The sequence below is a fragment of the Puma concolor genome, chromosome A2 (genome assembly GCF_028749965.1).
Source record: "Puma concolor isolate L17-30 chromosome A2, mPumCon1.1.hap2, whole genome shotgun sequence".
NCBI classification, from domain to species: Eukaryota; Metazoa; Chordata; class Mammalia; order Carnivora; family Felidae; genus Puma; species Puma concolor.
In genome coordinates this window covers 65450133-65472428 of record NC_141668.1, presented here as the reverse complement: position 1 = coordinate 65472428, position 22296 = coordinate 65450133, and the positions used below count along the sequence as shown (strand labels likewise).

General features: G+C 38.2%; 1 protein-coding gene and 1 pseudogene across 3 annotated transcripts in view; both read right to left on the bottom strand.

Moving 5' to 3' along the window:
• The window catches only part of THSD7A (thrombospondin type 1 domain containing 7A), a 449664-nt gene that overhangs the window by 69752 nt on the left and 357616 nt on the right, over positions 1-22296 (bottom strand). For all 3 annotated transcript variants that reach the window (XM_086695294.1, XM_086695275.1, XM_086695285.1), the window contains 2 exons: positions 15680-15812; positions 13931-14034 (listed from right to left, as the gene is read on the bottom strand). In XM_086695294.1, the coding sequence (XP_086551420.1) occupies positions 13931-14034; positions 15680-15812 (237 nt within the window). The remainder of the gene's footprint in view (positions 1-13930; positions 14035-15679; positions 15813-22296) is intronic.
• Positions 14396-14526, bottom strand: LOC112867125 (U4 spliceosomal RNA; annotated as a pseudogene).

The window sequence follows — 22296 nt, the reverse complement described above, 5'->3', positions numbered from 1 at the left end:
ACATAGCTGTAAAATAGCTTTAAGGTATCAAGTTCTTAAGGAAAAAGACCAAGTGATGTTTTAAAGTCCCCTTTCTCGGGGCGCCTGGGTGGCGCAGTCGGTTAAGTGTCCGACTTCAGCCAGGTCACGATCTCCCGGTCCGTGAGTTCGAGCCCCGCGTCAGGCTCTGGGCTGATGGCTCAGACCCTGGAGCCTGTTTCCGATTCTGTGTCTCCCTCTCTTTCTGCCCCTCCCCCGTTCATGCTCTGTCTCTCTCTGTCCCAAAAATAAATAAACGTTGAAAAAAAAAATTAAAAAAAAAGTCCCCTTTCTCTGTCATTTTCTCCCATTGGTTTTAAAAATATTTTATTCATTTATTGAGGAAGTAGACAAAACATTTAGATGGTCCTACAGGTGACCTCCTTGAACTAGCTTACATGGCCCCAAACTGATTTGGTGGCCCTTTCGGGTTTATGGATTAGGCTGGAACTTGATCTCTGCCGTGCTCAGGACTCTATTCATCATGAAACTAAGGTAAATAAGCCTGACATTTTGACCCTAAATTATAGTTAGGGCACAGAGCGTCCCAGGTTCGACAACACCCTCCAAATCTGTATTGTGAAACTTAACACCTAGTAGTGTGATGGCGTGTCTACAAGGATAGAACGGTTAGCAAGGGAAGAATTTCTCTGTGCAGGTGAATACAAGTTGTCACAACTGGTGCAGGAAAATTTACATAATTGTTCAAAAGTAGGTGAGCACTCATCTATTTCTTAGCATAGATACCTCTTCATGTAATGTGCACAACACTGAAAGGGCCAATTTGTATGAAGAGGACAGGGGTCCCTGAACTTTAAATACATGAAAACTTGGCAGAGTAAACAGTAGTGGCAGTTATGAAAGTTATGTGACAGGAGAAGGCAACAAGTGCCCCTAAGAGACTCTCACCAATGAGGCGAGGAGTTGTCTGGTGCTCTGTGTTTATCATACTGGCCTCAGCAGTTCTCAAGTCAGGCTGAAGATTATAATCCCCTGGATAGCTTCTGAGAACTGTCCATGCCCTTCCCAAACTCAAACATTCTGATTAATTGGTTGAGGACAGGGTCCTGGGAATGAGCATCTTTTTATCTTAAAAAAAAAACAAAACGTTAATGTTTATTTCTTTTTGAAGGGCAGGGAGGAGTAGAGAGAGAGAGGGAGGCACAGAATCTGAAGCAGGCTCTAGTTTCTGAACTGTCAGCACAGAGCTCGATGTGGGGCTTGAACTTACGAGCTGTGAGATCATGACCTGAGCCAAAGTTACATGCTTAACCAATTGAGCCACCCAGGTGCCCCATGAGCATCTTTTTAAAAGCTCCTTGATGATTCAAATATGCAGTGGATCAAGACTGCCATTCTAGCAGATGATGTATTTCCATGTGTGTCAGAAACACCCAGAATACTATAAAAGTTGAAGATTCTCAGATTCATCCCAGAGGTCCTGAATGAGATTTCTTTGTATGGGGTCAAGGAACATGTATTTTTTTTTTTCTCCAGGTCGCTTGGATGTTTCTTCTGCATATTTAAATTTAAGACCCACTAGCTTGAGTAGTAAAGGCACAAGGAAAGGGTCTGGCTGAGATTTGGGGCTAAGACTGAAAGTGCTTTGGTACTCAATCACCCTGGTACTGTGCCAAGGTTGGGAAACAATGGCCTAGCATGAGCAAAAGAACTAAGGGAGTGGAGTTCAAGGAGACTTGCACAAGGAGTGAACCAAAGCAGCATCTACATAGTTTGGAAGAATGTTATGTGTGGATTGGCACTGGAGGAGTCCCCATGAAGTGGTATATTAATGATGTGACTTGGTAGTTTGCTGCCACGTGGATGCAGAGTTGATTCCTTAAGTGCTGTAAACTTAGTAATCTCTGACAGTTTGTTCCAATGATGCTTAAGAGGAAGGACTGACAAAGAGGACGATAGTAGACATTTTACTTATCAGGATATGCAGGAATCTCAAGAATGATTAATTTGGAACATAAGAGATTTGACCATATCAGAACTCTAAGCTGGAAAGGGGTTCACACTGTTTATGATAAAAGAAAATTACAAAACTAAATTTGGATTCTTTGAAATAACATGACTTTTATCTACTTACCCAATTTGACCCTCTGAAACAAAGACTTGAATAAAAATCTTTTGAGAAACTAAATTGCCTTAGGTTCTCCATTAAGCATCTCCTTCTAAGGTTCTCCCAGAAATTTTATTTCAGAATTGCTCTATTATCACCAAAAAAGTACCCCTCAAATAAAACCATTACCAACACAACTCCAGAAACAAACTAGTTTTTGTGCAGATCTACACTATTTGCATAAATCTGAAGTCCTTTTCCCCATATACCTTAATTATTTCAATCAGTTGAAAAGAAAAAAAAATGTAAAATTTCCATATCTGTTCTCAGAAACCCATTCAGCATTCTGCTTCCCTTATCTGAGATTTTAGACAGTGTAATTTGAATGAATTACTCATGTAATGTTATCTAAACAAGTAGCAACAGCAATATTTGTACAATATATTGAAAATTTATCATACATCTCAACTTGCTTCTATTCTAACTTAGAGGAAACACAACAATTCAAGCACAGAAATGCAATCTGAAATGAACTTCCTGCTATTAGGGTGAGGAAAATACAAGTGTTTGGAAAGGAAACCATCTGGTCTCTCAGTTTTATAAACCTTAAAACTCATTTCTAAGATATTGAAACCAGGGTGGTTTTAACTGTAGAAAAAGATGTATCACATTAAACATGGTTTCCTAGCATACCAGGAAGCTACATACACCCAGACAGTTGTATCCGAATTTACAGGTGTAGGGTGTGTATCTTGTGTATAATGATTATGCAAGTTCTCCTTTGGGCTGAGGTCTTTTGTTAGCAAAGATGGGCCAAAGTCCATGCTAATTCACAATGAAAGCTTCTCAGTGAGTTCAGTAAATATAAAAATGATTATTTTAAGGTAAAATTCTATATTTAACTCTATGTTGATTATACCCATTTATTTTATTTATAATTTTATTTTCTTTATATGAAGCACAGCAATTTTTACTTAAGTGTCATGGACAGGCTGCTTCCAGCAGGCTGAAAGCCTGGGAGACATCTGTGTGCCTGCCTTAGGCCAGGCAAGCTCAGCCCATCAGTAATGAGGGAGTGATGGAAAGGTAAGTAAGAGTTTCTTCAACAAATAAATGCTCTGGAAAAAGGTGCTAGAACTGTTAGATTAAAAGCGATTCAACAACCAAATGCAAGGTGGAGACCTTTATGAACCCTGGTTTGAACAAACTGTGAACATTTTTAGGACAATGGGGGAAAAATCAGACATGGCCTTAATATAGATGATATTAAAAAACTATTGTTAACTTTGTTTAGTGTTACAATAATACTATTGTTATGTTAAAAATGATTTATGGATGATCTATATCTTATCCGGGAGTTGCTATAAAATATTCCAGCAAAATCTTTGTAAGTGCGTGAGAAATGGCAGATGACCAAGAATGGCAACATGTTAGAAACTACTGAAGTGGAGTGAGTGAAGACTACACTAGCAGTGCTCATTATATTTAGTCTTACTATTTTTGTGTCTCTTTGAAACTTCTCATAAATTTAAATAAAAAAAATTAATCAGTTGAATAAGTAAAGTCAATTTTAGAATGTTTTCATGTAGGCTGAATTTTGAGCCATGCTTTAAAGAGGAGAATAATCAAGGTTCCTGGAATGAAAGGGAATACATAACATTAGTTTGAGCTAAAAGGACACGGATATCTGTGTTATGCATATATGACTATGTAAATGGGATGTTACCGATGCAGCTGTGAATAAATCTAATAGAATTCTGAATGTAGTTGCTCATCTTCATTTCGTTGAAGAGGAATGAAACTCCCTTATTATTCAGGATGCACAAAATAAAAAGGAGTTCTCTTGGTCTGTGGATTACCCTTCAGCAGGCAAGACCATGTCATTTCATTTGAATCATCAGAGTGAAATAAATTACTAGATCTAAAATGTGCACATAGAAGTTCATTACAGGAAACAGAAGAAGATCAATGCCCTGGTGCAGTGAAAGCTGCTGGATTATATGTAAACAAAGAGTTCAAGGAGCTATGAGATGTTATTTCGTAAATTGAGTAATATTAACATGGTTTACCTCACAACAGTGGCGTCTGGCAGCATTAGAGACAGAACGTGTTCAGCTGATTGAATGATTAGAAGAGTGATTTTTTTTTTCTATAGTGTTAATGAAAAAAAAATGGCCAAAGTGAGAACGAATCATGTTGAAATGAAAAAGAAAAAGCTTAATGTGAGTGAAAGCTGGTTACCAAGAGACCTAATTGTGCTTAGAAATAAGACCAAACCCATAAATAATGCAAGAGGGCTCCAGTTGTTTACTAGGTGGCTGTAATGATCCTGGGCTTTCTCTGTGTAGAAGAGAGTTTCACTGACAAGTCTGCCAAAATATTTTCTAATTACAACTCGTGAATAGAACTCCAGCAGAATGGAAAGAAATGTACTTTTTTTGGTATTGATCCCAAATAGTTACCAATGATTCCTCTGTCTCATTGAGGCTAATAATACATGTGAATGTATGTGAAAGTCCTTGAATGAGGACTTAACTCGAAGTAATAATCAGCTCCCAATGGAGTAGGTCAGGAGAGGGACCTGAGAGGGGCTAACTAACTGCATCGCAACAAATGCAGCACTGAGCAACCATTGTAGACACATCATAGTATCAAGCTTATTTTATGAGCTATTTAAAAAAAATACACATGCTAATAATAATTTTATGATGGGGCTCTTGCAGAGATATAAAACAAAACCCAAATCCCCAAATCAACTAGGATGCTAATATTCATAAGAAATTAAAGCAAAGCATTTAAATATAGAAATAATTCTAGAATTAAAAAAAATAGTTTTGTGAATAAAAAGCACTCTAAGTGTACAAAAATATTGGGTGGTAACTAATATGTATATCAACCAGAAATAGATTTTTTAAATCATATCTCCGCAAAATTTCTTTTAAAAAAAAGTGTATTTATTTATTTTGAGAGAGAGTATGCGTGTAGGAGGGGCACAGAGAGGGAGACAGCAGGAATCACAAGCAGGCTCTGCATTGTCAGCTTGGGGAGCCCAATGTGGGCCTTGAATTCATGAACCTGTGACATCATGACCTGAGACAAAATTAAGAGTTGGACATTTAACTGACTGAGCAGCCCAGGCACCCCATCTGCAAAATATCTTTAAAGCAAGTTCCTTTGCTCTTTGAATTAGGTTGAGCTTTCCTTTTTCCTACCTAGTTCTTTTTCCACTTTCATTCTGTTTTTTCTCATTGCATAACAATCTCTGAAAATCAAGACATTAATGTGTAATGTAATCTGAGATAAATTAACCCAGATATTCTGGGCCTAAACTTGATAACGCCTCTAATATGTAATCTTTTAAAAAGAATAAAGTGGGCCAGAGTTGAAGTAAAGGGGTAATGCCCAGGGCATCAATATAGCTTAAGCCACTTGATTTAAGCACAATATTTAGCATATTTGTTCATAAAAAATAACTTCATTAGACTTTAGTTAAATACTTACATTTCACATTCTACAAAATCATTTAGATTTAATTCTGGTAGAGGGAGAATTAGAACTTCCTCCCCCACCCCCACCCTGATTTTCCCTTTATAAACTTTTTAAGCAACAGATGATTCAGGACCAGGAGGGTCTCTGCCATATAAGGCATATTACTAAAGAGTTTTTTTTTGTGATCCATTTGAGAATACATCTGGAATCCTACTGGCTTCCACATAAAGGGAGTGACATCAGATCTTAGTGACAGATCAACATTATAATGAACATTCCTTGGCAGGCAAGGATGCAGAGGGGGTGGGGGATTAGGATAGGCAGGCTCAACCCTGGGAATTATTAACCATATTTCCATCTAACCATAGTTCCATAGGAAGTACACTTGGTAGGAGACAGCATGAAGATCAACAAGGAGTTTGAACAAGAGCAAATCTGAGGTTATTTTTATGAAATCTCAGCATCTAACCTATGATACATTTGCATCATACTCTTGGTATAAATGTGTCATAAGATAATAAACACTGGAATAATACATATGCATTTTAAATAGTACTAATTAACATATCCCCTTAGGGCAGTTTAGAGAAAAAAAATAAATTGTCCAAAATTGTCATTATTATGAGCCATGTATTTAATTTTGAATGCAAGTCTAATAGTAACTCTAGCTACAGCTATTATGGCTACGTTTCAATGATATAGTCACTGACCAACTGGTAAAAGTTAGCCTTCTAAAGGTCATCCAAATGGCCAACATACGAGTAGAGAGAAGAGAGTAAAAGTTACTGTTCTATTAAATGTTTATACACAAGTGACTCAAATAGTATAAAGCAAGGATAAGCTGTCTATTCACTTAAAGATTAGAATGTGAACATAATTTCATGTTACTTCTATTTTCTATATTGACAATATTATAGGAAAGATGCCCATTTCAAAGGCCCTCTAATTTCCCTATAACATTTAAGAATGATTTAATTTTTAAGGTAGACAAATATGGTCTCTTCCTCCTTCAAAATATCTCTTTCTCCTCTATTTCTCATACCATTAGATAAAATTTCTTGGATTTCATCATTCCCAATATTTAAAGCTTTGCTAAAATTCATCACTACGTCTAATTTCCTATTGCAAAAATATTCCTTCTTCCTCTCCTCAGCCCTCTCCTGATATTCAAATCCTCCTGAGTGTGGCCCTTGGCCTCTAACTCATTCATAGGAACAATAGATAAACTGCTCAATGCACTATTCCCCACAAATACAGATTTTATTTCATGCCTTTTTTTTTTGCTTATGTCATCCTAGATTCAAATGTCATTTCCTCTGTCACTATACCCTATCAGTGTTTACCTCTTTTTATGTTTTCTTACTTCTTTACTGGTTATTGTGTATACACATTATTAATGTATTACTAATATGCTTAGAACCAAAATCACATATACCCTTAGTATATTTCCCATCATTAAGAAATAAACACAAAATATTTATCACATACTTTTATTCTCTTGACAGCCTGGGCCCACTACCACATAGGCAACAAGCAACATGTAGCAGGTACTCAACAAACACTAGTTTTATGAAAGAATAAATTGCACTGAACGATATTCAGGAAGTTTGAACTGGCTTTTAGGGACTGGTGTTAACCTGTTTTCACAGCTTTGTGAGACAGCTATATCAACAAACTGACACTTGTGTACAGTGGGATAGACATTTTATTTAAAGACAATGCCCTTCATTATTGCTGTGGATTTAACAAGTGTCCTCCAGAAATTCATATGTTGAGGCCCCACTCCCCAATGTGATAGCACTTGGAGACGTAGCTTTGGGGAAATAATTAGGCATAAATGAGGTCTGGGTCCATATGATGAGATTAGTGCCATTGTAAGGAAAGACCAGAGAGCTTGCTCTCTCCCTCTGTCATGTGAGGACATAGCAAGAAAATGATCGTCTCCAAGTTAGAAAGAGAGACCTCACCAGGAGGTGAATGGGCTAGCAACTTGATTTTGTACTTTCCAGCCTGCAGACTGTGAGATATAAATTTTTATGTTTAAGCCACCCAGTCTATGGTGTTTTGTTACAGCAGCCTAGGAAGACTGAAACACAAAGTTTTAAGCATTTATTTTATAGGGGATTTCTAATGTTTTTATAGATACACTTGATAAACAAAGGCAAATATTCTGTTCGTAACGGAGTAGCAAATTCAATTTAGAGAAGACTGGGTGAAAATTATGTGATTGTGGGAATGCTTGATACAAAATTTTCCTTCACCATTATTTCACTTTTCCTTTCAAATGTAATGGGATTGGGTCATAAATAGGCACATAAATTCCAATGTACTTTTCAAATTTTCAGAGCATATCAATTTTCTTTGAAAGCACTTTATGTTCTGATGTAATGGTTCTGAAATATATAGAATGTAGCTTTTGTCAAGACTACATTTATGTGGTTGGAATAGAATTCTCCTATACTCTTCCATCTGTGTCATGCTAAGTCATTTCTGACTAAGGCTGATTTTGACTAATTTGCTTTACAGTGAGTGTTGAAGCTGGGATGGTAAGCAGTTATAGTTAGTTACTTGTTCAAGACACTCTGGGAACATAACTGCTGCCCAAATCTTTTGCAATGCATCAACACAGATAATTCCTACAATGAGAACAACTATGCTATTAATAGCAAAAATGAAACTCTGTCCATAATGGCTGCTTTATTCTTAACAGTTGGCTAAAAGATAGGAGTAGGTGACTGGTACAGAGGAAACCTTGGACGGTTGGCTTGTAAGCTGGCAAAATAGAATTTAGAGTTTTATTTTTCTACTACTGTGCAAGGTTCAAATCATTTGAGAAAATCTGAATCATAATAGGTGATTTTGTAAGTGTTCTGCTGAGTGGTACATACGAGACACACATTCTTTCCTTTCTATGTATACTTAATAAATTAACTTTTTTAAAAATTTTTTAATGTTTATTTATTTTTGACAGAGAGAGTATGAGCAGGGGAGGGGCAGAGAGAGAGAGAGACAGAGAGAGAGACAGAGGAAAACACAGAATCTGAAGCAGACTCCAGGCTCCGAGCTGTCAGCACAGAGCCCGACACGGGGCTGGAACTCATAAACTGCAAGATCATGACCTGAGCCAAAGATGGACATTCAACTGACTGAACCACCCAGGTGCCCCCAGTAAATTAACTATTAATGTCCAGTTCTTGGATATGACTGACCATCTAGACAGGGGAATTATGAGGGATTTCTCATTTGTCTTCCATATCTCATGTATAATCTGGTTTTAACTCTTTTTTTAAAAAAAACCTTTTACTAATACAGTTTTAGAGTCAAGTTTTTATTCCTACCCCCCTACAAAGAATGCTATAATTTCATTCTAAAGGTATTTTACCACTGTGATAGTGTTTAAAGTCTACGACTCTCGTTGTTGAATTGAATGAAAAAACTTCTTCCTAAGTGACCAGAAAAACTTCAGGGATTTTCTGATCTTGAGTAATGACTGTACTATTAGAAGTTGTGACTATATTACTGATTACATGGCTTCAGAGTTTAGGTCAGCAAACTTTTTCTGTAAAGGGCTTGCTAGTAAATATTTTTGGCTTTGTGGACCATATGGTTCATGTCACAACTGCTCAACTTTGTCTCATTTCCACGGTAGCAGCCTAGACCATAGATAAAGAAATAGGTGCAGCTGTGTCCCAATAAACCCTTAAATGCCAATACAAAACAAAACAGCAACAACAAAAACCAGGCCATGGGGTAGATTAGATGCACAGACCACTGATTGCTGACAACTGGTCTAGACCAACAGTTTGATAAAAGCCATGAGATAAAAATTTCTATCTTTAGAATCATAGAGTGGTAAAGTTAGCAATCTCATATTTTAGTTCATATGTTGTCATTTCTAAGCCAAGCAAGGGAACAGTAAGTTGAAGCTAATATCATTAAAGTTCTTTAGGTAAGAAGAAATGCTTAAAGAGGATACAAATGCAAACAGATTAGAGAAACGGAAAATACAATAACCCTTTTACCTTCTTTATATAAAATATTGTAGAAATCTTAGCTTCTCCTTGGGCTTCATCAAATTCTTTTATGGAAATGTCACTCAAATTTCTACTGGCTGTCCTAAGCAATCTCCATAGAGACTTTTGAACATTTTAATACATACTCTGATATTTCCAGTTGGTTCCCCTGCCATCATCTCTAATGCACAATATAAAATATCCATATGATCATATATTTTTTAAGTCTATTCATTTATTTTAAGAGAAAGAGAGAGCAAGCTTGGGGAGGGGAGAGAGAGAGGGAGAGAGAGAATCCTAAGCAGGCTCCATGCTGTCAGTGCAGAGCCTTACCCAGGGCTCAATCTCACGAACCATGAGATCATTACCTGAGCCGAAATCAAGAGTTGGATGCTTAACTGACCGAGCCACCCCAGTGCCCCTCCACATGATCATCTTTGACTCATTTATTTCTATCTCTGCTTCTACAGTCTGCCACTAAGTGCTAAAGTTATTTTCCTCTACTGTGTGTTGAAATCTACTTACTTTTGTCCATTCCCACTACTGATTCCAGTCTAAGCCCCTATTACTTCAGCCTCACATTATACGACAGTGTCCAGCTGGCATCCAGACCCACATGTCTTATCTTTCTAGCTTAGTCTGTACATGCTGACAGATTAAACAGTGCTTTCATCAGGTCCTTGCATCTACCACTTATTGAACAAGGTCTAAAATACTAAACAAGATTTTGACATTTACAGCCTCCTACAAAATCACCCCAGGTTGTAGCTCACATCTCTGGAGCTTCCACCTACCTACTTTTTCTGTGAACACATTTAATGGTTTTGCTTTTTCTTTCCCCAAATGCTTAGCTTGTATAATTGATCTTATCTCCTCTCCTTTCTATTTATTCTAATGCTATGGTACACGACAAGTCTCAGCCTTCTTTAGGTCTTTCTTAAGCCCTTTAGTTTCAAATGGCTGCTTTTGCAATGGGTTAAGTTTCAGGCTTTCACCAGTGATACCATTTCCCTAACCAAATGGAAACTCCCTGGCTTAAACATATGCATTCCTTCCTGACACATGTGGCTCTTTTTATACAGTCTTCTGAATTCAATCATGGTTGAATGAATGACCAACTAGAAAGTCTGCTGTACAGGACAGGATGGGGTAGCTTCTCTATAGTCCTTGCTGATTGATGCTAATCCTGACCATACAATTATTTGAATCATCAAAAGACAGCACCAGTTGGCATTTAGGTCTCTGATCAGGTAAGAACAAAAAGGAAAATAGCAAGAAACTGATAGGTTGATCATGCAGAGTTCTGAAAACAGCCTTGACCATCAAAGGAGGAAAATTCTGCCTTTTTGCCACTAGCAAAAGGTATTTCTCTACTCCTAATTCTCCTCATTTCAAGTTTCTGTAGGAATATAGACTCTAACAATCTTTAATCTACCAAGGCAACAAAGAAAAAGGCTATCTTCACATGGAAGTTAAAGGGTTTCTTCTGACTGTATTGATGCAGAAATGATTTGTTACAATGCAACTTTCTCTACCCAGATATCCTGGAAATAGAAAAGATTGTCAATGTAAAGTAAGAAGTCTGACGAGTATACCGAGATTAGAAAACATTATATAAGTATAGGCAGACGAAGAGGCACCAGTAATGGGAAAGCAAGAATGGAACGACCAGAAAAGCAGGAGACAGTAGCACTGAGGAAGCTGAAGGCCCCATTACCCAGGAGGAAGAATGAACAGAGGTTTTCAGATATGGATATGAGATGATTGCCAGTAATCACAGAAAGAACAGTCTTTATGCAGATTGTGTGTCAAAAACCAAAAGGCCCATGTTAAAATGGTTGCATTTATGCCAACAATGACCTCTGTGCACATTCCCTGGGGCCATGACCTAGCAGGAAGGGTAAAGAGTTAACACTGAAGGAAGACTTACTATGTACAAAGTGCTGTGGGGATCGTTATGCCCTCAGCCTCTGGGGGAGGAAATGAATGAACCACAGTTGTGCAGTGGTTAAGGAAGAGTTTGGAACTGGAGCTGTTTTCACACTTGTGCTGCTTTTACCCTATCTTGGATTTCCTCCAGTGGTGTTCTATAGAAATTCATCTGTTTTGGGGCGCCTGGGTGGCGCAGTCGGTTAAGCGTCCGACTTCAGCCAGGTCACGATCTCGCGGTCCGTGAGTTCGAGCCCCGCGTCGGGCTCTGGGCTGATGGCTCAGAGCCTGGAGCCTGTTTCCGATTCTGTGTCTCCCTCTCTCTCTGCCCCTCCCCCGTTCATGCTCTGTCTCTCTCTGTCCCAAAAATAAATAAACGTTGAAAAAAAAAAAATTTTAGAAATTCATCTGTTTTGCCTAACTTAATTTCACACTTCGATCCTTGCGCATTACGTGTGCATAGATTATAGAATATCAAAAGTGGAAAAACCCTGAAAGGTCATTTGGTCCAACCCTCTTTTCTTTTTCTTTTCCTCATTTAAATTAACTGAGACCCAGGAAGGTGAAGGGATGAGCAAGCCTTATCCTGTGTTCGTGAAAGAACGAGACTAAAACTCATGTTTCCTGATTTCCCTACCCAAGTCTGTTATATTATAAACTCTATGTGGGGCCTGAGTTGCATGCAGTTGTGTGCCTGACTCAGAAGGAATGAGCAAGGTAGAACAAGAAGGCCTTGTATCACTCAATTTCTCGATGAATGGTTTGAAATGGGGAGAACGACTTTCAATTCTAAATACCTAAGGCTCTATAACTATAACAGAGACAGTTATGTTTGAGCCACTGCTGATGGTGGAGGATAAATAAGGAAAATTAAGCATGTGAAATAAAGTTCTAAAAATCACTAGGTAGTTAGTATTATTTATAAGCTAAATTTTATGTTTCAAATAAAGATTTCTAAAAGGGTGATGATAAAAATAGAAGATTTTATCAAAAAGGAGCTTTTTATCTCAAATTTAAAAAGCAATCCAGGGCGCCTGGGTGGCTCAATCATCCAAGCACCTGACTCTTGATTTCAGCTCAGCTCATGATCTCAACGTTCATGAGTTTAAGCCCTGTGTCTGGCTCTGCAGTGACAGTGTGGAGTCTTCTTGGGATTCTCTCTCTGTCCCTTTTTCTCTGCCCTTCCTTCTAAGTAAAAACAAAACAAAACAAAACAAAACAAAACAAAACAAAACTTAAAAAGAAGCAATCCTTTCACTGTAAAGGATCACTATCAACAAAAACTGGAATTCTGTGTGCCCAGACTTTTGCATCACTATCACATATGTAACTACAAATGAGGGGCAAAACATATTTGCATGAATTTAAAAAAAAAGGTGGCTGGGTATTCAATTATGTATTCAGCTACATTTTCAATATGTATCAGGAACTACACGGCTATAAGTCAATATGAGTAAAAACAATCATGATATCTAAAGACTGAACTTGCTACAAGTATAAACAACATGTTCCAGAGCTTGAAATGTATTACCCACAGTATCTAGTAAATAATCATACTATCCAGTAAATGTTGGAAATGATTCCATCTCTCATTTCTGCAAGATTCGGTATTATCTAGTAGTGCAGACAGATTGCAGTCCACATATGGCAGATTTTGAGTAAATAAATCTGCCATTTAAAAATCAGTACTGAATATGAATAGAATTGGGCATAGCCATGACAACATTAGGGATGTCATTGCTGAAAATTTCTGGTAAGTTAACCAATTATATTACATGCATGCACCTGTATAGTACATAAAGGCAAGGATATAAGGATCATATTTACTATTTTTTTTTTAATGTTTTTTACTTATTTTTGAGAGAGAGACACACACACAGAATGTGAGCAAGGGAGGGGCAGAGAGAGGGAGACACAGAATCCAAAGCAGACTCCAGGTAGCGAGCTGTCAGCATAAGCCCGACGTGGGCCTTGAACTCACGAACTGTGAGATCATGACCTGAGCTGAACGCTTAACCGACTGAGCCACCCAGGCACTCCAAGGATCTTATTGACGCTTAAGGTGACAAACAAACTGTTATGGAATACCAAGATCCAAAAACTAACCAAAAAATCCCAAACAAGGTGCAGGGTACAATAGTCATGAGCTTCTCAAGAGCTCATTTTATCTTAAATAGGAATGAAAGAAAACTTGAACCAGAGGAGTTATAGTCTAATGTGAAACAACAAGGGACAAATTTAAAATGATGATTTTCCATGTTCCTGTGTTAGGTAGAATGGGTGGTAAGAGACTGACATCTGCTCTGTTTGCTAAGCATAGCATCAAAGTGGCAAACTTATTAAGCTAGTGGTTAAGTTAGCGACGTTGAAGAATGAAAAGCAAATCGATCGGCTGTGGGATGGGGCCTCTCACCTCTTGCCTGTCGTCCGGGCCCACAGCCCTCCTGGGCTCCAGGGCTGTCCTGTTGCACACTCCAAGGGACTAACTGGCACCTGCGCCATTTGTGAGTCTTCCACCTGCAAGAGGAGAACAGAAGCCTCACACAGAGGAAGCAAACAAACAAGGCGAACCAGAGACCTATGGTGGCACGGAAACATGACTCCGAGTGCTGCAAAGGGGAATTTATTTGAATATGTTCAGTCCTATGTAAGTGTAGTTTAGATCTCTATCAAGACACAGAAAAAAGGAGCATTAACTATAAAAGTACTTTCTATGGCAGTGGAGACAAGAGTCCGTCATGGTCGCTTTCTACAGAAATGAACTCTATCCATGCGCTTATTAGCCTTTTGTTAAAAAAGTGAAGTACAGTTAATACTTCTTACATTAGTTTCAAGTACAACCGCATTTAGCCTTTTTATTGATTAGGACTGGCATCAGTGTAAGCTACAGTACTAGAAGTGATGCATCCCATTTAAATAAGTTATGTTTATTTTAGGAAAATTTTCAATTAGCAATAATCGCGCCTCGGGTAAACCTCATTGGCTACGATACTACCACTGCGCAAAGCTAGGTTATGTTTATTTTATATTCAAGTTATGAAACTGTATTCAGGTCAGGAGCCTTTTATCATTTGGTTAACAATGTAGGTGTAAATCAGAAACTGCGATTACAATACATTTTACAAAAACAAATCCCCCAAAGAAATAAGTTTGGGCTGAGAGTTGTCAGGCAGTGTTCATAGTAAACATGTGATTATACCGTCTGTCATATCAGCATTAAATACAGGTAAATTAAGATGGCAGACTTGCCATCAGATACACCTTAAGTTAGTTTTGATCACACCTTCTATCAATTAATGCCCTAATGCTTCATTTGTCATCAGATTGCAACGATATACCGCTTAAAGTTTCAATTAGGTGCCTTCTTTTCATAGTTATGGGGAAAATTTTCCCTAATAATTATCAACATGATGATAAACAGCTTGAATCACCTTAGTTTTCCTTGAGGTGGCCACAAATGAACAGAACAGACATCTTGTTAGCATCACTGAAATAAATATGTCATTTTGTAAGCCAGAATGCCAGCACATATGAGGAACAGGTGCTCTTTCGAGCCAGGGGAAGCATGCTTAGACTATTTATTCCTCTATCTGGAATGGAACTGCTTTTGTGTTTCATAATTATTAACCATTTTCTGAATTTCTTTAAAAATTTTTAAAAATGTTTATTATTTATATGTGAGAGAGGGAGAGAGAGACAGAGCACAAGTAGGGGAAGGGCAGAGAGAAAGGGAGACACAGAATCCGAAGCAGGCTCCCGGCTCTGAGCTGTCAGCACAGAGCCCCACGCGGGGCTTGAACTCACATGCTATGAGATCATGAGCTGAGCCAAAGTCGGACGCTCAACAGAGTGAGCCACCCAGGTGCCCCCACTTTTCTGAATTTCTTATAGTTTATATCAACATAAGGAACTTCCCCAATTCCCCGGAGCTAGTGATACAGTTTGGAAACGTACACAAGTGTTTGTCTCCCTGGAGATAATTCCAGTGGTGGAGCAGCAACTTTAAAGAGGCAAGAGATGGCAGGCACAGCCATACATCATACAGACTCCACTGAGCCTGGGGAACAGCGCTGGCTTCCTTCTCTCATCGTCGAACAGAAAATGGTCTTGTAGTGTGTGCTCAGTGCACAGCTTACAACGGTTTTGTTTAGAACTCTATTACCTGTAGCTCTGGCACACTTGAGGGGCCTCACAGGCTCTCTCTTCGTAGAGCGGGTCCGTGCAGTCCCTGCCTCCATTGGCTGGCAGCTGAATGATGACCCGGTGCCTAGCCTGCTTCTTGACTCCGGAGTCCCCTGGAAGGAAGCAGCTTTTTAACTGCTGTACTCTGCACTGACAAACAATATCCAAATAGCAGCCTGTGTGAAGACATTACATGGATTCCAGCTATATATGCTTTGGCATCTGTGAATGAGCGGCCTCATCCACTCTAATTATTTCCTAACTTCTCCAGACTCTTATGCTGAACACCTGATCAATTTATATCCCCAAAATGTGAAGAAGAGAGAAAACAGTTGCATAGTCAACTAGCCTTCCTAATGTGCAGACACAAAGTAAATGCTCTTTTATATATTTCCTTCCCCTTGAGAAATATGACAGATCTAATTAATTTATTTTCCTCTACCTAAAGTTTATTTTTATGCCATTTCACATAGTCCTGATTACCACATGGGACTCATACAGTCCTGATGAATCTTTCTTAGGAGACTATATTCAATGTTTTAATGTGAAATTTTATTTCTTTGTTATTCACTTAATTTGAAATGCATACCTCATAAATTATTCTAGTCATTTATTATTCATGTTAAACAGTCTAAGATCTTCAATTCAGGTCACATTCTAAACATCAGGACTGTAACTAGTGAAATGAAAGTGGTTTCTTAGAAGCAGAATTTTTACAGAAGCATTCAAAATAGTAATTACTGTAAGTAAATAAATCCAAATTACATTTTCAAAAACCAATGGAAATAATTAAGATTTACCTTCAATGAAGATATCAGCTTGACAGTATTACTGATATAAAGATGTCCAAATATTTTTGTATTTGAAACAGATAAGGTATAAGACTTGTCAACTTTAATAAAAGATATTCCAATTTACAATATATACCCTTTAAGGATGGATGGCCACATGGCACAATTTTACTTAGAATTGTAAATTCTTAAGTAAATTGTAAATTACTTAAAAGAATTCCCTAAAGAATTATGTTAATAGAGTTCCCCGATGCATTTACATTTTTTGCAAGATCATTAAATATTTCATATGCAGTTATAGGAACAGAAAAATTTAGAAAGGTTAGCAGTCCCTAACAATGGATGGTTAGTAAAAAAAATTAAATGAGGGGCACCTGGGTGGCTCAGTTGGTTAAGTGTCAGACTCTTGATTTTGGCTCAGGTCATGATCTCATGTTTCATGAGACTGAACCCCACGATGGGCTGACAGTATGGAGCCTGCTTGGGATTCTCTCTCTCCTCTCACTGCCCCTACCTGGCTCTCTCAGTGTCTCTCTTTCTCTCTCTCTCTCAAAGACAAACTTTAAAAAATCTTTCAAGACGTTAAATGAAACATTCTTAAAGTAACTGAGTCAGTAGAAAAATATGATGTGACAATCAGAACTTTCCTATAAGGGACATCTTTTCTCATGAAGCTGGGGTATCCCTGAACATGGGACTCTCAGCAGTGTGGACTGAAAATTTCCATATTAGATGGGAGGATGAATCAGATTAATGATTCCTAAATGTCTATGTAGAATAGTTTCTTTCAAAACATTAAAAAGGAAAACCAAAACAGATTTCTCAGCCAAAACCCAGAACTACTAAACCAGAATCTTTGTGAGCTGGGTTTGGGGATCTGATTTTTACAAAGCTTTCCAGGGAATTATGATGAAGAGCCAGGTTTGAGATCTACTAGAATAGATGACTCTGTATGTCACATACCAATTTAAGATTCTAGGGTTCACATGTGCCTTTTTAGGATTATTCCCATTGTGGGGGGAAACCTGTACTATGAATAATCAGAATACTACAGGTAATAAAGCAGGGAATTAGGGGCTGGAGGTAGTGGGTAGTAGAGAACTGAAGTATTTGAAAAAATTGTCATAGACTTTTTAACATAATAATAGCAGTTTGAGTGTCAGTTGCAACTTTTACATATAATTTATCTAGGAAAGATCTAAGAAATGCCAATGGGACGGAGTTTTAATAAAATTGCTAATGCTGCCTCCATCCATTATGTTGTCCAGTGGCCCCTATTTTAAGGTCCAGGTAATAAATTCTTCTAATAATACAGAGCTAGGAAAAATTTTGTTTCCTTTGACAATCTATTAAGAATCTTACATGCTTCAACTTTTTGCTTTGTTCACCAGAATCTCAGGGCTACTTTTCTTCTCAATTGCAGGAGCTCACCTTAACTTTGACTTTATAGTACAATTTTTCTCTTCCTCTCCCCTCTCCAACTCCATTTACTACCTTCTTTTACACTTTCTATTATTTTTCTTTTCTTTTTTTTTTTTTTAGTGTTATGATCTGTCATATAAACTAAATAACCATTCTTATCATTTGTTTAGCATTGGGGGAAGAAGGGAGGTGTTTGTTGAACAAGGAAAAAAGGGAGAGAACACAGAGGAGCAGGTCTTCGTTTCCCAGGTGGTCAAGATTCTTAGAGTCAATAACTCACCAGCCCTTCCCTGCCTGCAGGTAGACAACAGACATGGAATCGAGACCCAGGGATCTGGAGCCTGGAGGAGATGACGAGTTCAGCATCACTGGCACTTTATACAGTAAAGCTCCTGGTCACTATCTGTCTAGATATCACAGGGGACATAGGCAGGGCTGTTCAGATTTGAGAAGCAGCAGTTACTGTTTCAATCCTACTTCATTTTTTGACTTGAAAGGAAATTTTTCACTCCAGGTACAACTCTGAAACATTCTACTGCCTTTTCATCACAACATCCACGGGCTTGTATTTGATATATAAGATCACGGTAACTCTTTCCACTTCCACAATTGATTCCACAATGGCAATCCGTTTATTCTTTAAAGAAGTTCAAATACCTTAACCTTGTGCAACCCACAGAACAGACTGTGAGCTGATGAAAGCAGAACATTCCAAAGCTGTAACACCTGCGGAGGAAGTTTAATGGGTTTACACAGGAAGTGTCATGACATCCATGTTTCTATCCACTGGGAGGTTCACTTCTTCTTAGATGTCAGTTAGGAAATTACTTGTATACTCAAAGAAACAGCACTGTGGAACTCAGCCAGGTTACAGAGTCCTCAGATCAGAATGCAGACAAAAGAAGAGCTACAGCACATGTTTAAAAGAAAAGTGGAAGGTTTCTCACTGATAACTTGAACCGACAAACTCGGAATTTTACAACCTTCATAGTTCCCTGCATATCTTTACACCCAATTTATTATATGTGGTTGACAGACATGTATTGTTTCCATTTATATTTTAATAAATATTTGCTGAATGAGCAAACACATTTATTTCACTTCTCGACTGGAGTATAAGTTAGTGTCCTCTATTTCTTTTCACCCACTTCCTCATAGTAGGACGCACATGGGTATGAAGTCTGTGCACTGAGGAGTAATAAAATATAAGGGATCGTTTTGTTTACTGGAAGTGATAAACATGGGGAAAACAAAGAAATATTCCTGTAGTGTTTATACTTGAAAATATATATCTAGGATAGGAATAGGAAAAAAAGATTATACCTTCAGAAAACAATTATGTGATAATGATGGTAATGAGGGACACAGACTCAAAGGGCATGCAATCTCTCATGTAGTTACGTCATTTTACAGATTTTAAGACAGTCAAGATACATTTCACCAGAGAAATTACTTGATGGGAGGACTTAAAGGGCAGGTAAAACTAAGATTTAAACTGGAAGTGAGATGGATGGCAGGCTGAGCAGCACAGTGCTAGGAAATTGAAAGGGAAAGGTTTCATGCAAGAAGCAAAATATAACAGTAGTTTTCACATCTTTGGGATAATTCTAGTGCTGTACTCCTTAAGGGCATCAAGATGGGATAGATACTTCTGCAATATCCCTTCTCGCTCTCAAGTCAATAAATGCAGTTAGAAACCAAGGATTTGAACAGTGAAATGTATTATTTCATCAAAAGTAATGATACTTTTAAGATTATAGTTGTCAACAATTTATATGCATAAATGTTTCCTATTTTTTTAGGAAAGTCCTTTGTAAAAATTTGTAAAAATCTGGGACAAGTTAACAAGGGCATGGGTTTGAGGATTAAAATTACTCTCTACTCAATACTGATCTTTATCAGCATTGATTTTTCAACACATATCTTGAGAGAGGGCTGAATAACATTTGAAATAATTCTTCTTGTTCTTCCTGTAATACTAGGCTTTTCTATTCTGTCTTTTGCAAGACTATAGTGTAATTTTACCTCTTTACAGTGATTTTTTAAAGGAGGAGCTCTCCATTTTCATAAGTTCAAAACTCTAATAAGATTTAGACTTTACCTGAAGAATTATATTTAAAAGAACCACTCTATCTTGAATTAGTTTTCTATTGCTATGATGTATCCTTGGACACTGACCTTTGTTTACCATTATTTATTTATTAAAAAAAATTTAATGTTTATTCATTTTGGGGGAGAGGGAGGGGCGGAGAGAGAGGGAAGGAGACACAGAATCCAAACAAAGCAGGGTCCAGGCTCTGAGCTGTCACGGCTGGGCTTGAACTCACCAGCCCTGAGATCAGGACCTGAGCTGAAATCAGACACTTAACCAACTGAGCCACCCAGGCGCCCCAACTCTGTTTACCAGTTTTAATTGTGTGCAGAAGTCGGTGTTATTTCAATGAAGCTGAGATTGTTCCCATTTCATACCAAATAATGAAAAAATAAACTAACCACATGTCATTGCTTTTTTTTATTGTCCTTAGAACAAAAGGCTACTTTTCTATAACACCATTGTATCATTATTATCAGTTGTTACAGCAGTCCACAGGCAAAAAAAAAAAAAAAAAGAAAAGAAAAGAAAAGGCTTCTCCAGGAGCACAAAGCATCTTGGCAGTGTTGTCCAACAGCAACCCCCCTCCCACACCCTAGCCTTTATTTCCTCATTACACAATTAGAGCTATTCTTTTTAAGTCTGAGTGCCTAAGTTCAGGGTTTCTGAAAGTCTTTTGTTAGAGGAGATTCAATACAGAGCTTCCAAAGAGAACAAACAGGGCTGATCTCCTGCTCCTGCTGAGATGACCTATGCTCAACCAAACACAGCCCTGCCTCTCAGAGAGCCTCTTGCTCCTCACAGGACAGTAGATTTCTGAGCTGGCATTCGTGTACTCCTTGGCAATCACTACCCAGGAGCTCCAGGGGAGAAGAGCATCCCAGTGGCACCGTGCATTTTATTTACAGCAGCTACTAAACCCTTCAAGAGACCAGCCCAACTAAACTCATTATATGTCACCTGTCACTCACCACAGAAACTAGCATCCCTGCTAGCACCTGCTCCTGCCACCCCTGCATGCCTTCCATCATCAACTGAACCCACAGCACTCCCTATAACCCGATTTTCAGTTTCTCATTTTGTTCCATCCTCTCTCTAATCCTTCCACCTTGACACCCATAGAATACACGGCCTTTCATCTTCTATCTCTCGGAAATTTTCCTTCATATTTTTTGCCAATGGAAGCTGATTCTAGTCATTTCCATCTTTCCTTCTCCATTGATCTTTAAAAATCTCCAACTCTTGGGGCGCCTGGGTGGCGCAGTCGGTTGAGCGTCCGACTTCAGCCAGGTCACGATCTCGCGGTCCGTGAGTTCGAGCCCCGCGTCGGGCTCTGGGCTGACGGCTCAGAGCCTGGAGCCTGTTTCCGATTCTGTGTCTCCCTCTCTCTCTGCCCCTCCCCCGTTCATGCTCTGTCTCTCTCTGTCCCAAAAAGAAATAAACGTTGAAAAAAAAAAATTAAAAAAAAAAAAATCTCCAACTCTTCTGTCATCAACTTGACCATCAGCTATCCACCTGGTAGCAGCCAGCTACCAACATCTCACTAGTTAACAACTTTAGAATGTCCCTCCTTGTAATATCTTCTCTTCCTACTCCTGGCACCACTTGGGTGGCTTTGGTATTCACATGGTTATTCCATGCAAGGCACTGCGCTCTGAATCACTGTACCTCCTTACCTTCAGTGGCCTTTTCCTCCATTTCAAATCAAACACTAGCTCTTTCTGTTCATCCCTTGATGCTATTATTATTAGTACTTACGCACTCTCATCATTAAATATCTTACTTTCTGGACACTCCTCCTAATCTTCCAGTTAAATGGCTTCAGGTCTCATCTTACTCAAATTCCTCAAACGCAATTGAGACTGCCAGTCCACTTTCCTTCTCACTCTTTCATTATCTACCATTCCCTTCATGACCTCACTTCCATCCCAAACCAACTTAGATTCTATACTCCACTATTACAAGAAATCCTCCCTTGAAAACATCCTTGACTCCCTGTTCCTCTCTTTTTTTCTTGTTCTCTCCTGGGAAAGCCCCAACTCTAATCAAAAGCAAATATTTTGTCACACTTTTTCTGCACTAACACGGCTGGAGAAACAATGCCAACTGTGTTGAGCAATCCCCTTTTAAAGACATAACTAAATGGGTGTTACATGTTGCCTAGAATCAATTTAATGGAATATTTCATTTTTTTCAACTTTATTTTCTTGAAATACTTTAGAGCATTTCAACTTTTATTTTAAAATACTTAATATAAGGAAATATTTCATATATGCAAAAGGCAAAGGTTTT